The sequence below is a fragment of the Syngnathus floridae genome, chromosome 7 (assembly GCF_059516105.1).
Source record: "Syngnathus floridae isolate MCC-2025c chromosome 7, RoL_Sflo_1.0, whole genome shotgun sequence".
In the NCBI taxonomy this organism is placed as follows: Eukaryota; Metazoa; Chordata; class Actinopteri; order Syngnathiformes; family Syngnathidae; genus Syngnathus; species Syngnathus floridae.
The window spans coordinates 10,648,549-10,663,940 of record NC_142419.1 but is presented as its reverse complement, the minus strand read 5'-3'; the positions used below and the strand labels follow the sequence as shown (position 1 = coordinate 10,663,940).

The 15,392-nt window shown below is 40.3% G+C and overlaps 1 protein-coding gene and 1 long non-coding RNA gene across 2 annotated transcripts in view; one reads left to right on the top strand and one right to left on the bottom strand.

Moving 5' to 3' along the window:
• LOC148395194 (uncharacterized) overlaps window positions 1-15,392 on the bottom strand; it is a 34,018-nt gene that overhangs the window by 15,794 nt on the left and 2,832 nt on the right. The window lies entirely within an intron of this gene.
• On the top strand, window positions 13,010-14,832 carry foxl2a (forkhead box L2a). The gene has a single exon (XM_088381223.1). The coding sequence runs from the start codon at window positions 13,285-13,287 to the stop codon at window positions 14,197-14,199; it is 915 nt and encodes a 304-aa protein (XP_088237349.1). The 5' UTR covers window positions 13,010-13,284; the 3' UTR covers window positions 14,200-14,832.

Below are 15,392 nucleotides of genomic sequence, written 5' to 3'. Positions count from 1 at the left end.
CCTTAATTTCCCACTATTTAGTGTCACTTGACTTTAGTACTTGCATAAAGATTGTGTGGACTAAAAAAATAATAATAATTTGGACTTGCATATTCCCCCATAAAAGCATGTTAAAGCATTGCATGAAAAACTACAATTTATTGAGGGGGGGAAGATGAACGTTCAGGGGGTTTACTGTTTTTCCTGTTTAATTTATCATACCTGCCTAAAATGAGGAATTGGCTTAGCAAGCATGAGCGGAAATCTGGACATACGCACTAAGGAAATAACTTCAAAGCAACTTCATGAACATGAAGCAACATTCATTTTACACATCCATCCATGTACAGTATTTTTTTTTTTCAGAAATTTCTCCTCGGCAACCACACTCCATCGTCAGCGGCTATCATACACGGAAGAGCTAATCAGCAATTTGTGATTAGCAGTGGCGTGCCACCATTATAGCCCCACCACAGTAACATTTCCTGGCGACAGGGTCACTGCTGACTGACAACTTCCGGTCTTTTCACCATACTGAATTAGACGCTGCTAATATGGCCAATCATTATGTCGCCTGCACACCCGTATCCTCTTCTTCTCCTGCTCTTTCTCTAATCATGGATGAGACAGGCCTCAGCTGTCAGAACAAAGGGTGATGTTTATTTTTTACATGGTTTTCGTTTAGGGCGTTACTACGCTTGCGTGTGTTGGACTTTGATGTATAACACACCAATATTTGTCTCAAGCTTCCCTCAACAAAGAATCTTGGCCTTTGGTAGAAGTAGGAACGTTTCCTTCTCAGTTTCAATTGCACAATATTACTTTAATATTTAGTCTTTCTCTTAATTGAAACTTTGGTAGTCACCTTAAATCACTTTAAATAATTCTTATAAAATAATTGATGTGATTTACTCATGCTGTAAAATTACATTACTGAGCAGTGATAAGTTATGTTTATTTGTAAAAAATAAGAATCAGTTTTATAATTATGTAAATTTTGATTACAAAATGCAGACTAACAGCAATAATAATAAGAGTATTCAATATAATTTTTATATGTTGCGTTTTTGATGGAACATGGGCCTACTTCAGTCCTGCGTTTTAATGTTGGTCATGATGGTGATACTCGGTGGGCTAATTATTTTTTATATAAGGCTTGATTTAAAAAGTTTTACAAACCACTCCTGTAGAGATCTTGCTTACAGTATCCAAAGTGCAATGTGTTAGATGTCACATTTGAATTCAAAGAGACTACTCAGATGTTTTGCATGCTATTTTGGTTAGGTATAGTCTCAGTGAATTTCGGCTACTCACTACTTGTAAATCCGGTCAAATTGGAAAGTGAATCATACCACACTTTCAGCCAGCATTTAAGAAAATACAGAAGACGTTTTAATTTTGAAACACGGAAAAGTAAATGAATGCCATCCTTAGTTTATTCAACCGACTTTGGCTTAAGTTCATAGTTATGCCGTCCAGCAGCTGTTTTTTAGACGTAGAATAGACAGAGGAAGATAAGGCTGTGTTACATGAGTCTCACGCCCAAAAACACACACATACATGGACCTCTCCATCGTCTGGTGGATGTCACGCTTGGGCTGGCATAGAGAATGCGTGCGTTTTGTGTGTGCTTGTGTGTGCGTGTGTGTGCGTACATGATTAGTGTGGGTGTGAAAAGTCTGACTTCTTATTCACCTCCTGTTCTGCATAGAGGCCAATTCTTCCTCTCCATAAAGCTCACTTGAAATTAAAGAGGAAGAGGTTTTATTTTTTTAAGTCTTTCTCACATGAACACATTATTTCTTCTGAGTGAGAACAATTAATCATAGCTTTTAGCATTGACAATTGCGCATCGTCACAGATATTATTGTATTGTACTGTATTATGTGATCAAATGGAATAGTGAAGGACAGTCACAGTTGGTAAATAACACATTTTATGCTTTAAAGTGATCCACAAGGGGGCAACATTTGAACCCCAACCTGTCGCATACAATTATTGTGACCTAAGTTATGTAAGAAACAACAAATACTGTGCATAGGAAATTGAAAATTAAATCAAACGAATTATAAAAGCCTATGAATTTTTGGTGGACAATATAAGGAAATTATTATGAGTGGACAACACTATACAGAGATACAGATAGTTGCATTTTGAATGAAAATAAATTGAACCGTTTAATTTATGGATTTTTTGTATTCTGGGGATGATTTACTAACGATTGAGATAAATAATGCACTGGCACAATCTACAGTCAGCACATGAGATGGTTTGAAGTTTCTGCGATGGTTATTGATTCAACAGTTGATGCAATTTTCAATATATGGTATTGCAAAAATATTAATTTTAATATTGAGTACACCAACAATACATTAACTGATTACATTTAAAGGGCAGAAGATTCATTGTTCCCTTCAAGTTTGATGATATGAATGACACTTTTTCACATACAGTATTGTTTCAAAAACCAATGAAACAAAAAGATTCCAACTATTTCCACCCTTTTGCAATGTAAGCATTTTCCGTATCACCGAAAGAGGGATTTTAAAAGTGAGTAATTTTATTTAATTAACATATAGCTCTATTTAGTTACATGTTTGAAAACATCTCTTACCCTCTCAGGACTTTTGATCTAGTTCACTCCACCTCCATGCACATGCTGGTAGCCACCTCTAGTAATACCATACATGCCCTGCAAAGGCTCATAATTGCCGAGTGCTATTAGATGGCCAAACAGGATTATTTCTTCAAAAGAAACATTAGCCGCCTTTAGGAAGGAGTGTGAGGGATTGGGGGGGTCATCCCCAACGCCCCCAACCCCACCATCTCCCCTAATCTGGCAGAGGACCCCCACAGTCATACTTCTCCACCTGGCACTCATTACTCCTCCTCAAATCCCTAATCCCTCAGTTTGTTTTCCCAGATAGAGACCAAGATGAACTGAGAAGAAAATGGGCAGAAGAGGAAAGGGAAGACAAAATTTTGGGGGTAGTCATCATTATTGGTGGTTTGACAGCAGCTTGCCAGCATTGTTTTACGCTTGTTTTATTTCTCTTGATAAATACCTCAAATGTTTTGCTCTCGTTTCAGTGTTAATGCATCACAGGTTGCATTGCGTACTGTGTGTGATTTTGTGTGTGTGTGCGGCTGACTGCCGATCTCTTTAATAAAAGAATTGTTTGTGTTTCTCCTGATTGGGAACACATTGAGCCTGGGTCGGACCCTGTTAGAGCTGGGGTCTAGGGTCTGGGGCAATCCAGGGGTCCTGTTCTCTGGGGGTCTCTCCATTCCTCCTCTCTCCTCAGAAGTCTCGTCTGTTCATGGGGCCACGAGGGGCGGCGAGGTCACCCCAGAGAGATGTCCCGCAACGAGATGACCCTACACTGCCTCTATCAGGGGGTAACCTTAGTACCCTGAACCCCCTCCCGCGGAGATATAATGCATACGTCCACAAGAGCAGCCACACAGGGTGATGAAATAGACATGCAGGCGTAAAAACCTTTTGCCCATCAATTGCTTTTTGTCTGAGACGCATCATTTTGCTCACCTACAGGAAGTGACGCTGATCACCAAGGAAACTATCATGCAGGTCAGACTCGAGCTACCTGTGTGGCGTCGAGCTTTGTTGTCCTGACAACTCGGTGTGTTTGAGATCCCCACGTCTGATAGCGGGAGCATGATCACTTTGGATCCATGCAGCACAGACATTAGAAAGACAAAAGAGAGACACATAAGAAACACATTTGGTAAAAGAGGGACGCTGAGTGGGGAAAATGGAGGAGAAAATCGAAGTGAGAGATGCAGAAAGAATCCACCACACCTTCGAGCAGCATGAGCAACCAACACATGGACTACATATTAGATCATGGAGTTAACAGGCAGCAGCGGTGCTTTGGCATGAGCTCATGTGTTTGGACAGATCTGCGCTGAAGTTTTAAAACCAGTACTGAAGCCTTATCTGATCCAGAGATAAGGTCTCACACCAAGAATGAGAGGAAAATGCACACAGAGGCAGCCAGTGTGGCTGAATGGACAGGATTGGCGGCACAATGTGGCTCATGTGTGGAAATAGAAAGAAGACAGTAATGAGTTGATTTGAGTATGGCCCAAAAAACGGAAATTGTATTTCATTTTCCATTTGAGTTTATGAATAAAAATGACTTGAATGTTATTGTAAGAGTGATATTATGCACTGATTAGGATTTTATTGATGATGTGGGTGAGATCAAGTCTGCCAGCATGTACGGACGGCTATGTCCCTCAAGTCTTATGATTATGTCAAGTTCCTGGAGTGTCCTCTCGTTCGTATTCAAATTCTTTACAGCGTTTATGGCACTGCCTGGGTTATTACCCCAGTCCTGTCCTGTCCTGTTTTATTCTGTCCTATCCTGAACTATTTGCTACTCATTTCCTTTTGCTTCACATAATACACCTAAATCTCAATTTTACTCGCTTCGATCCTATCCGACTTTCTAACGCGGTTTGGTCATGGACACCAATTTTTTTGTCATAAAAACATTTTCAAGTACTATTGTAAATGGATAACATAATGATGGCACAAAGCTAACTGACTAGTGCGTAAACCTTTCCGAGACCAATTTAAAGGCGTTTGATAATAAGAAGTTGGATTTTTTTATGATTGCTTTATCACAGTGTTACGGATAGCTAAGATCGTTTTCACAGTCACCCACAAGTTGAAGAGTGTGGCACAGTAGTAGAGTAAGTGACTGTTTTATTCTCTCTTCCATCCATTTCACATAATATCAAAATGACTTAATCCACCTGATATTGTCATGTGCGTATTGCTTCTCTTTTAATAAAATGGCGTTCTACCATTTACCAAATAAAGACAACTTCAGCAATATAGAGGGATTTGTCAACATTTCATATTGATTGCATTTGACTTGTGCACATCTGCAATGTCCCATCCCATTTGTGGACAGCACACATCAGTACCAAAGCTGTCTTGCACTTGCCAAAGCTTTGGTGCCCAGCATGATGTTGCTTCCTGCAGGAAGAGGGAGAGCTGGGGAAAAGCAAAACAGGACATCTTCAGATCTGTCAGGGGAGTAGGCCCTCTCCTCCTCTCTGCCCTCGGGGGACAATGCACCAGAGGAAGTGTTCTCTCTCCCCCTTTTATCCCCCATTTTCTGCCTTTGCATTGCTCCACTCGCCATGGGATGTGTTCTCCTACTTACTTATGCTCTTCTCCAAATGACTGACAGATACTATGTCAAGTTTATTTATACAGCCCTTAATCACAGACAAGTCTCAAAGATTGCATTTGTCCTCTCAACAAAGAATGGAAAATTTTGTAACCCATTAACACCCATTTAAGGAGGGTTGTTACATCACATTTGTTATGGCTTTTAGTACCTCCCATTTCTCCAATACTAATTTATTAGTTATTGGAGAGCCAATCCACTGGCTGAAATTTTCAGCTTAACAAAAGAAAGGTGCAGATGTACTCAATTGAAACACTATGATGCATGTAGCTCTAATGCCGGTGGCATTTTAATGTACCCATCTTTTGATTTTCTCTTCCGCTTGTCTTCATTAGGGTACTGGCGCTTATCCCGGCAGACATTTGGAGAGACACCATAGACTGGACGGCAGCTAGTCGTGGGGCAACGCTTTCATTTATTTGAAAAAATAAATTTCGCAATTATAATAAAACTATTGGAAAAATAACAACAGGAAGAAGAAGAAGAATAAAAGTCATAAAAATATTTTTGGAGATATTTTCTTTGAGAAGTCAAATAATCGGTCAAATATGTCTGTTCAGTCACTGCCACACTGTGTGCGTGCGCCGTGTGTTATCTTTCGTGCCTGTGTGCTCGACTGCCTGGTTTTCCTGTTTGTTATTGTGGTCATGACAGAGGCAGTAGAGCTGGAATTGAGGAGGCTTGTGTGGTGCGCTATGTGGAATCCGATCCGGCAGAGAATGACACAGTATTGGCAGAGCACAGTGTGCTTTGGTGGTGTGTGTGTGTGTATTTGTGGTTTGCAAATCTCGTGCCTATATTATTTTACTCAGTCTGGATTGTCCGTTTGAAGTCGTAACACTGGCTGTCATTGTCTCCTGATGTGTAAATCAAAGCAATCAAAAATCAAAACTGTTTTCACTTTTAAATGTGCCAATGACTCCATATTCATTATACCATTCATGAAGTCTGTAGCATGATTCTATTGGAGCGTCATCCCTTCCAATATCAAAGTAACAGAGATTTTGCGTGACTTAACTACTTCGGTAACTTCAAATAATAAATAAAAAGAAAGGAAGTGAGATTGAGTGGTATAGGTAAAGACTAATCGGTAATGGACAGCTGGTGCTTAGTGAGGACTTTACTGGTCTCAGGTTCTTTTCTTTCCATGAAATGATCAGATAACATCAGTTACCGTATTCACTGAAATCTACCTACACTCTGTTATATTAAACACTGATAGGTTGGCATGTTGGCTAAATTATAAATATCTTTGTGGTTGCCCTGACACAGTGATTTTAGAGGAGACTTGAAGGGTGTGTGAAAGCAAAACAGAGAAAAAAATGACGAGAAAGAGCCATATACACGACTGTAAAAGCAAGGAAAAAAATGCCTACAAAGCAAAGTCCTGTTCTAAAATATAAACGTAATAAGTAAAATATTGATGGTAATACTACCTCTCACCGACCCTGAATTCTTTGCAATGCTTTTCTGAATGCTTGTAAGAGTGCTTGATGTGTTTGCACTGTTAATAAAAGGGGTACAGTATGGGGCTCCATAAATGACCAATTAGGTTAGCTGTTTGCTGTTTTACAAATATATTTGAAAGGCTTTTATATCAATTGATATTTTACTATGACAGGGTAGACATGTTAAGCTTCAAAATGTCCAACTATTTACATACTGTGCGTACTGTGGTCAAAATTACAAAACAAAAGAGTAAAAATTATCCATTGCTTCAGCCTTCAGTGAAGAAAGGCAAAATGCTTGTTGAAGTGTAACTGAGACATCAGATGGTTTCTTAAAGTGGCAGTTACCCAATAATGACAGGGCAGACATCAAATTTGGGGACATTGAATACGAGTGTGAAAATATGCATCTGATTACAATGGCTTGCTTTAACAAATAACTTGTGGCTATAAAACTGCGTTTCAAAAATGGATCATTTAACCATTTACTGTAGCAGAACAGTGTGTGGGAAATGCTAAAATCACATTTATTCAATGAAAAGGAAGTGTATATAAGAAAGGGAAGACATTTTCAGAGACCCAGAGCAAGATTAAAAGCGCATTCCAACTATGCGCATGGATGGACTCTCCTTTGATATTTTTTTGGACACGCACAGTTAGTGATGGGCGTTTGCGCTGCTGTGGGAGTGAACATAGCCAACTTGCTTCCTGGCCAATCGAAGCAGCTCCTCTCATTTTTTTTCTAATTCAGCACAGGAGAGGCCAGACATGACAAGAATGTGAGTGTCTATCCATCCATCCAAGATCGGCATGTGCAGAGTACTTTTACAGGGAACTGGAAGAACTCCACTTGCAGATGACGTTAAGATGGCCGTTGTGAAGTGGCCGCTGAGCACCCTCCCTGGTGAAAATTCCCTCAGCAACCACTGGGTAAAGACTGTCTAACATTTTGTTCCTCACAAGACGTGCAGACCACCAAAGCAGAGCAGCACAGCACAACACAAGACAGCTCTACTATTCCTCACCATTATCCTGGGCGTTATTGTTTTCACATGCAGCTCACTATAAAGATCACTCTATTCACGTCAGGGTCATCTTTCAACTGTGCACAGTCATTTGTCCATTTGGAGACGACTGAAGAGAGGTATGAGGAAGACGGTGTGAGTGCTGTGCATGTGTGAGGGGAAAATGAAAGTATTGGAGTGGTTAACAAGCCCTTGTTTGAATGTTCTGCTGTTTCTTGTCAGTCCTCAGCTTTGATCTGTCTTCAGAGTGTCAGCTGGCAGCCATGTTTGTTTGCCCAGCGTGGTAGGCTACCTGTGTAATTACCTCTAACGAAGTGACTTGTTTTGATTTGGGCTGAAATCTAATCCCAAACTAGGATCAGGTAGTGAGATGGGTGTGAGGTTACTTGGGGATTTTGAAGCGTGAGCACGGCTGGGGCTGCAGCTTGTTAAATTGCCACGGTGAAAAGAAGTAACTCGGGTGAGGACGTTTATATGTGAGGAGAACATGTTTACTTAGTATGTGTGCGCCTTGATGCTTTCTTTTTAGACACACCCACCCCCGGGTTTGGACAGTTGCTACCTGGCACACCTTTTTTGCCTGCCTTTTTGCCTCTCATCCTTTTTTTGCATTAGATTTGCATGCTAAGGACAGGAATAAACAGAAAAGAAAATAGAAATGTCCACATCAGTTTGAACTTGAGTACAGTACGCACATACAGTCGATGTGCTCCTGTGAATCATTTAAGTATTGGCAGCACTTCAAAAAAACCTCAAAGAAAAGCTTGTTGGCAGCAGGCTGCAGTACTTCAACCCTCTCTAAGGTTAGCAAGAACACAATGTGGCTCTTCTCTTTTCACCTTTCTCCTCCAGTCCCTCATTTTTTTTTCCATCATGTTATCCATGTCATCAGTCCAACATCAACTTATAATAATTTTCTTGCTTTTGAGCATGCAACAAAAAATGTTTGCCGGATAGAACATTTCATATTTTTATGCCGTATGCTATTAAAAAATGTTTGCAGGATTGTTCTGCTTTAAATAATGTCTCCAGTTACATAGCTTTTTTGTAGTTTTTTTAATTTTTGTTTTGTTTTTTTAATTCCGATGGATGGAGTATCATGCGAAGGTCACTGGTTCATATCACTGCCTTGGGGCACATGGCTCAGTGCCCCAACCACAATTACCGTGTGTTGACTCGCATAGGGTTTGGTCTTCGTCTTGGCTTCATCGGCTCTTTTTTTTTCTTTTTTAATCGCCTTTTCATGCAATATAGTGAAACCTCTAGACCCAGACACCCCTAAGGTTTTATACTACTGATAATTTTAGTAAGATTTGGGGGTGAAATCTGACTACGTCATGCAACGTTTTGTTTTGGGGGGTTTCTCTTAAGGTTTGTGTGTCTGTGAATTTAAAAAACAACATTGGGTGGTGCATATTTCAGTGGTTTTCCGGTTTTTATTCTTCCGTCATAATCGTGGCTTTATTGTAGGAATTGAGATTGTATTATTTTTCCATCTCAATTCAGTCAGATCTGTATGAAAACTAAAATGTTTCAAATTTTACTCACAAATTATCTATGTTGCTTATGAAGATGGTGACAATTCACTCTGGAACAGATTTTCTTTTTCTAACCATTTAGAACCGTGAATACAAAATTAGACCTGTCCTTCAAATAAAATGAATAAATGGTTATGGGGTAAAAAAAAAAAAAACTACTATGTGTGAGGTTGAGGAGATGGACTGGACAAAGTAAGGAAATGTTCCTCACAAACCACCCACTGAACATCCTCTTTCAAAAAGGTGGTCCTCGTGGAAATATATGAATATACAACATCACAAAACTCTTACACCACATGAGTTGGTGGCCTAGAGCAAACATTTAAATAACTTTTTAACAATAGGTTCCCAGGAACCCTCATCCCTCCCCAAACTTAATCTGTGGGGGGGATGTAGAGGTGGAGGAGGAAACCTGGTGGTCACTGTTTATTTGCTCTATCATCTCTTTTGAGAGAGACCACAGCCATGATGAAGGAACTACATGAGGGCTGAGGGCCCATTGCCTTTTTTACCCCGCCCTCATCCTGCTGTTCATCCATCCTTCCTTTTTGCATGCATGCCTTTCTTTCATCTCAGAAAGATTCAATTAACAAATTCAATCTGTGATTTGAGCACATTAACAATTCCATTGCATTAAATTTATAATCCATAAAATCACACCATTTGAATAATCCATACAGGTCATTTCTCACCAGGATATGTGATGTCACAGTCTCAGAATTTATGATGTCGTTAATATTGGTCCTAATAATTATCAACAACCTCATTATCTTCATTTGCAAACATGCAGGTCACTGCCTTGATGAGTCCTCTCCACCCCGGGTGGTAGTTCTCTGGTCTCGACCTGACCCGGCGAATCCGTCCGCCGCATTCCACCCGCACGCGCTATGATAAACATCCTAGTCCCAGATCTGCAAGGGCAGGAAGTGCAAGAAGACAGGAATTCCACTCTTTCAAATTACATTATGGCCCTTCGCAGTGACGGCCGTATAGGCCTATATAGGAAAGATAAGGCAAGAAGACAAATGGTTCTTTGTCAGGTATTCATGACAGGAAAGATTTATGGGGATTTTTTTTTGTTTTTAGTTGTTTGTATGGTTGCTTTTATTTATGCTTGGATGGAGTTACTAAAAAACATTTTGTTTCAAACCGTCAATATGCATGTTGGTTGCCTCTTTGTGTGTTAATTGCAGACTGAAATAATTAATAAACTACATGCATTTGATCCGTTTTTTTTCATGGCGGTTAAGTACAGCAGACTACAGTGTCTGCATTGACACTTTAAAGAAAGTTCCTGCATTAATTATTTTGACACTCCAGTATTATGTATGGTCAAGTCTGCAACAATTAGGGCATCATATAAATAAATAAATAAATAAATAAATAAATAAATAAATAAATAAATAAATAAATATTATGTTTTGTGTTTTTGATGCATTTACAATGTTTGTTGATTGATTGTGAGGGGTTTTGGTTTTCGGATTTCTATTTAGTAGTTTTTAGTTGTAATAAGGTAAGTGCATTTTTGGAGAAGAAATTAAAAATGCTTAGCCATACATTAAAAAAAAACATGTTGGCTCAGTAACAAATCTATACCCATGATACAAATACTTAGCTATTGACTTTATTCCAAATGTTATTTTTGGACTTTTAGGTGATGACACGAAAACAAGCTAGTGTCAAATTAACATTCCACAGCGCCTCAATCAGTTCGTGTTTCAAACCCCTTGTTTTGTTTACACATTGTTGACACACTGGTTTACGTGCTTTGTTGTGACGCGATGCGCATGTCACAGAGAGAGAGAGAGAGAGAGAGAGAGAGAGAGAGAGAGAGAGAGAGAGAGAGAGAGAGAGAGAGAGAGAGAGAGAGAGAGAGAGAGAGAGAGAGAGAGAGAGAGAGAGAGAGAGAGAGAGAGAGAGAGAGAGAGAGACTTTGGTGGGCAGTTTTGACCTTCATTGTCCATCTCTGTATAATATATAATATTCTCATCATGTTAAAATATGATTTTTATGATTTGCAATTATGTTTCAGTGGTGAGGCCGTTATATTGCCCTCACCTCTGCGTAGTAATTTACATTAATCATTAAACACGGGGTGTTTCGTTGAACTTCTGTACGACATTTAAGCATCATTTGAAAATAGTCTGTGCAGCGTACTTTTAAAAAGCAATTAAATGCAGTACAGTATGTAGGACTGATTGCAATTAAAAAGTGGGCTAATTAAACCAAAGAAAAGAGTGTTGCCCGGTGTTTATATTAAATTATTAGCTAACGTACCGTTTATTTAATGTAGCTCAATTGCATAATAGTATATTGAAATGATCGTCATAAGTCTTTAGTCTTGCAGAAAGACGAATGGTGGAAGTCTTGAACGTGCCAGTCGGCGGTAATTGCACGTTGAGAGACGGTTGGCTCGGCGCAGTTCAGCTGCTGCGGCCAAAGCTGCAGAGTGCAGACTGTCGGCAGGGTGATGACACATATGCCAATGCTGCTCCACCTGCGCACAGTCCCACAACACGGAAATACACTCCACGAGAGCCCGGCGGGACCCTCATGGGTGGCCAGGAAAATGAGCGCTTTTCTATGTACTCCCTTCTCATTGTGAGATAATGAAGCTGTCTCTGACCGGTATTACTTCTCGCGCAGCTTTGCTGACTACGAATACAAACAGTTGTGTCACATATTTAAATATTGTGTTTTTCCACTTTTATTTTATTTATATATTTATTTTTATTGTTTTTATTCATTCTTATATTATTTGCTTCTTGGCCTATTATGTGACCGTACTATAAAGTTATGTGCGAAAACAATTTTGAAACACACACGCACACGCAAACACAAACACGCACGCGCACACGCACCACAAAAGCAAAAACGATAAACACGCTGAAACTACCTCTGCTAAAATTACCTTCAAGTTGAACAGACAAATTCCACTGCAGAGGAATTACTGTGTGTTTAAAATTCGTTATATGATTCAGTTTGTGTTTTATGAGGGGAAGGGTTACTTAAGCCATTATTTTTAGGAAGAAGACAACAAATTATTAATTACTTTGAAACAATCTGGTAATGCTGCTGACCCATAATGTTGCAAAAGATTTTCATCACTGCACTTTTACAATGAATAATATTTAACATGATGGTCTGTATGTGTAAGTCTTTGCGGAATAGCAACATAAATCGCACCGAACACAATATTTGTTCGTATTCTTCACGTTATTATTACTCTTATTTTTGCGTCCGTTGCTGATGTTTTTGTTGATGTTGTCCCACGAAGTTAAGATCATTTTAATGATAAGTGCGGCATCAAGTCCCTGCGTTTCCAAATGTATGATTAAGTATGAATTTGGCATTTTCAGAGCAGTAGGCTACTCGTTTAAATATTTTCACATCTTGAGCAATATCTGACAATTTTAGTTGACTTGCAAAAGTACATAGTTGCGCATAAGTGCAGCCGGGTTTCACTGGTCTGCAACAAATATACATTTATATGTTTTTTGCATTGCAATATGTATATCATTAACCCTTTAACTGATAAGTGTTTAAATGTGAGCAACAAAATAAATTAGTTATGTGCAGCAAAAATAATAATAATAATAATAATAATAATAAAAATTATAATAACTGCCATGTTGTTTTGAAACGCTGGCAATAGAAAGTATGCATGCTAAAGTGGCATAGGCTATACTTTCATGAAGTAGGTGTAACGTATTGTTGAATCTAGCGTTAAAGCGGAGGCGGAACTCATGTGCACAAATCACGAGTGACTACGTCGTTCAGTGAGCGAACGCAGCACAAGTATGAACGTGGGGGAAAAAACGAGGAAAGGGTTGGGCTTACCGAGTCACATATCACAACTTGAGTTGCGCCTCGGTCATAAACCAATTTGGTGGGAAAAAAGAGCGAAGAAGGTCCTCATGTGTGGCCACCTAAAGAGCCGCAAACGAAAGACTTTTTCGTGCACCCATCGCTGCAGTGTCCGCGCATCACCACCACGGGAGCATCGGGAGACAAGCGCGTTGGTTTTTCTGCATGCTTTTGGACCGGACCGGTTTGGTTTCGCTGGGAAATGATGGCCACATATCAAAACCCGGACGATGACGCAATGGCATTGATGATCCACGATAGCAACACCGCGAAGGAGAAAGAGCGGCCCAAAGAAGAGCCGGTCCAGGAAAAAGTCGCGGAGAAGCCGGATCCGTCTCAGAAGCCTCCGTATTCCTATGTGGCTCTCATTGCGATGGCCATCCGGGAGAGCTCCGAGAAGCGGCTTACTCTGTCTGGTATTTACCAGTATATCATCAGTAAGTTTCCATTCTATGAGAAAAACAAAAAGGGCTGGCAGAACAGTATCCGGCACAACCTGAGTCTCAACGAGTGCTTCATCAAGGTTCCGCGGGAGGGTGGCGGGGAAAGGAAGGGTAACTACTGGACCCTCGACCCGGCTTGCGAGGACATGTTCGAGAAGGGCAACTACCGAAGGCGCCGCCGAATGAAGCGACCGTTCCGGCCGCCGCCCACGCACTTTCAGCCGGGGAAGTCCTTGTTTGGAGGGGACGGCTACGGCTATCTGTCTCCACCCAAGTACCTGCAGTCCAGCTTCATGAATAACTCGTGGTCGCTGGGCCAGCCGCCCACCCCGATGCCCTACACGTCCTGTCAGATGGCCAGCGGAAATGTGAGCCCGGTCAAGGCTCTGTCCGCCCCCGCCTCCTACAACCCCTACTCGCGGGTGCAGAGCATGGCGCTCCCGGGGATGGTGAACTCTTACAACGGCATGAGCCACCACCACCACCCGGCCCACCCGCACCACTCTCAGCAGCTGAGCCCGGCCACCGCCGCGCCGCCCCCGGTCTCGGCCGGCAACGGAGCCGGCCTTCAGTTCGCTTGCTCCCGCCAGCCCGCGGAGCTGTCCATGATGCACTGCTCGTATTGGGAACACGAGAGCAAACACTCAGCCTTGCACACGAGGATTGATATTTAAATGTGCGCCGTGTACAAATAAGAACTGACTCCTTGTTGTCGTTTCCTGTGATTTTGATTTTTTTTTTTTATGTTTTTTGCGGGGGGACACACCATGTTTGTTTGCAACCAGTGGAGGTGCCAATGATGCGAAACCGGAGTTCGAGTGTAAACGCCGGGGTCACCAGGGCGCGTCAGGTAGCGCAACATGTGTAATTGGACTGCCTGTGTGTGTGACTTTGCTGTGGCGAACTCGTGTATTGTTCCACCGTGAAATGGTTGTGGAATTCATTTATAATTTCTCAACTTTACGCACGGCTTGACCCAAATGCAAGCCAAAGTATAGAACTGAATCAACTTCAGGCTTCTAAAAACTTTAACTGAGCCAAGCTTTCATGGTTGTAACTCTATAGTTGACAAAAATGATTCATCGTCACTTAGTTGTTCTATATTTTCTGTTGACACCCCACACACACACATTAATTTCTAATAACAAGAAATAGGCCAGGACCAGGTTTTGCATTATTTTTTTAAGAAAAGTGATACTGTATATTGTTTCATTGATCTTGGGGCCATGTCTAATTTTAATTAGCACTTTTCCATATTTTCTAGATTTGTGAATTTTTTAATAAACATGTATTTGATTTAAAAAAAATCAGTGTTGATGACGCTATCTATTTCAAACATTAGGCAATGGTAACTACTGTTGATGAAAGAATGTCTGGAAATATCTAGCTTTTGCAACAGCATTAAAAAAAACTTCACTTGAACCTTTCACAATCTGCGCAAAATTAAACAAATGGATTATTTTAATTTGCCTATAAGCAAATAACCGGATTCCTTGATGCTAATTGAATTGTTTTATATGATGAAATCATAAAATATACACAAACTATAAATAAAGCTGTATTGTTTTGTACTGTAGCACATTAACATTATAATGTTTACATTTTCAGCCTGGCACATATCGTAAGACTATTGGGGAAAATACTTAATTTGAACATTGAAACGTACAGCTTCATCTTGCCTACAGAGAAAATAAGATTCAAGGGAAGAAGCATACTGTGAAATTCTGTTTTTACAAAAACAGCCAAATTCAAATAAGACTTGTATTTGAAAATCTTATTTTTCAACTTTTTTAATTTTAGATATATTGATGAAAATCACATTAACAGTTATGCACGAGAAAACCAAAAGCACATTGATCACAGGAAT

What these genes read in the sequence shown, in the direction of transcription:
- foxl2a (XM_088381223.1), top strand. Translation starts at nt 13,285, where the DNA reads ATGATGGCCACATATCAAAACCCGGACGATGACGCAATGGCATTGATG.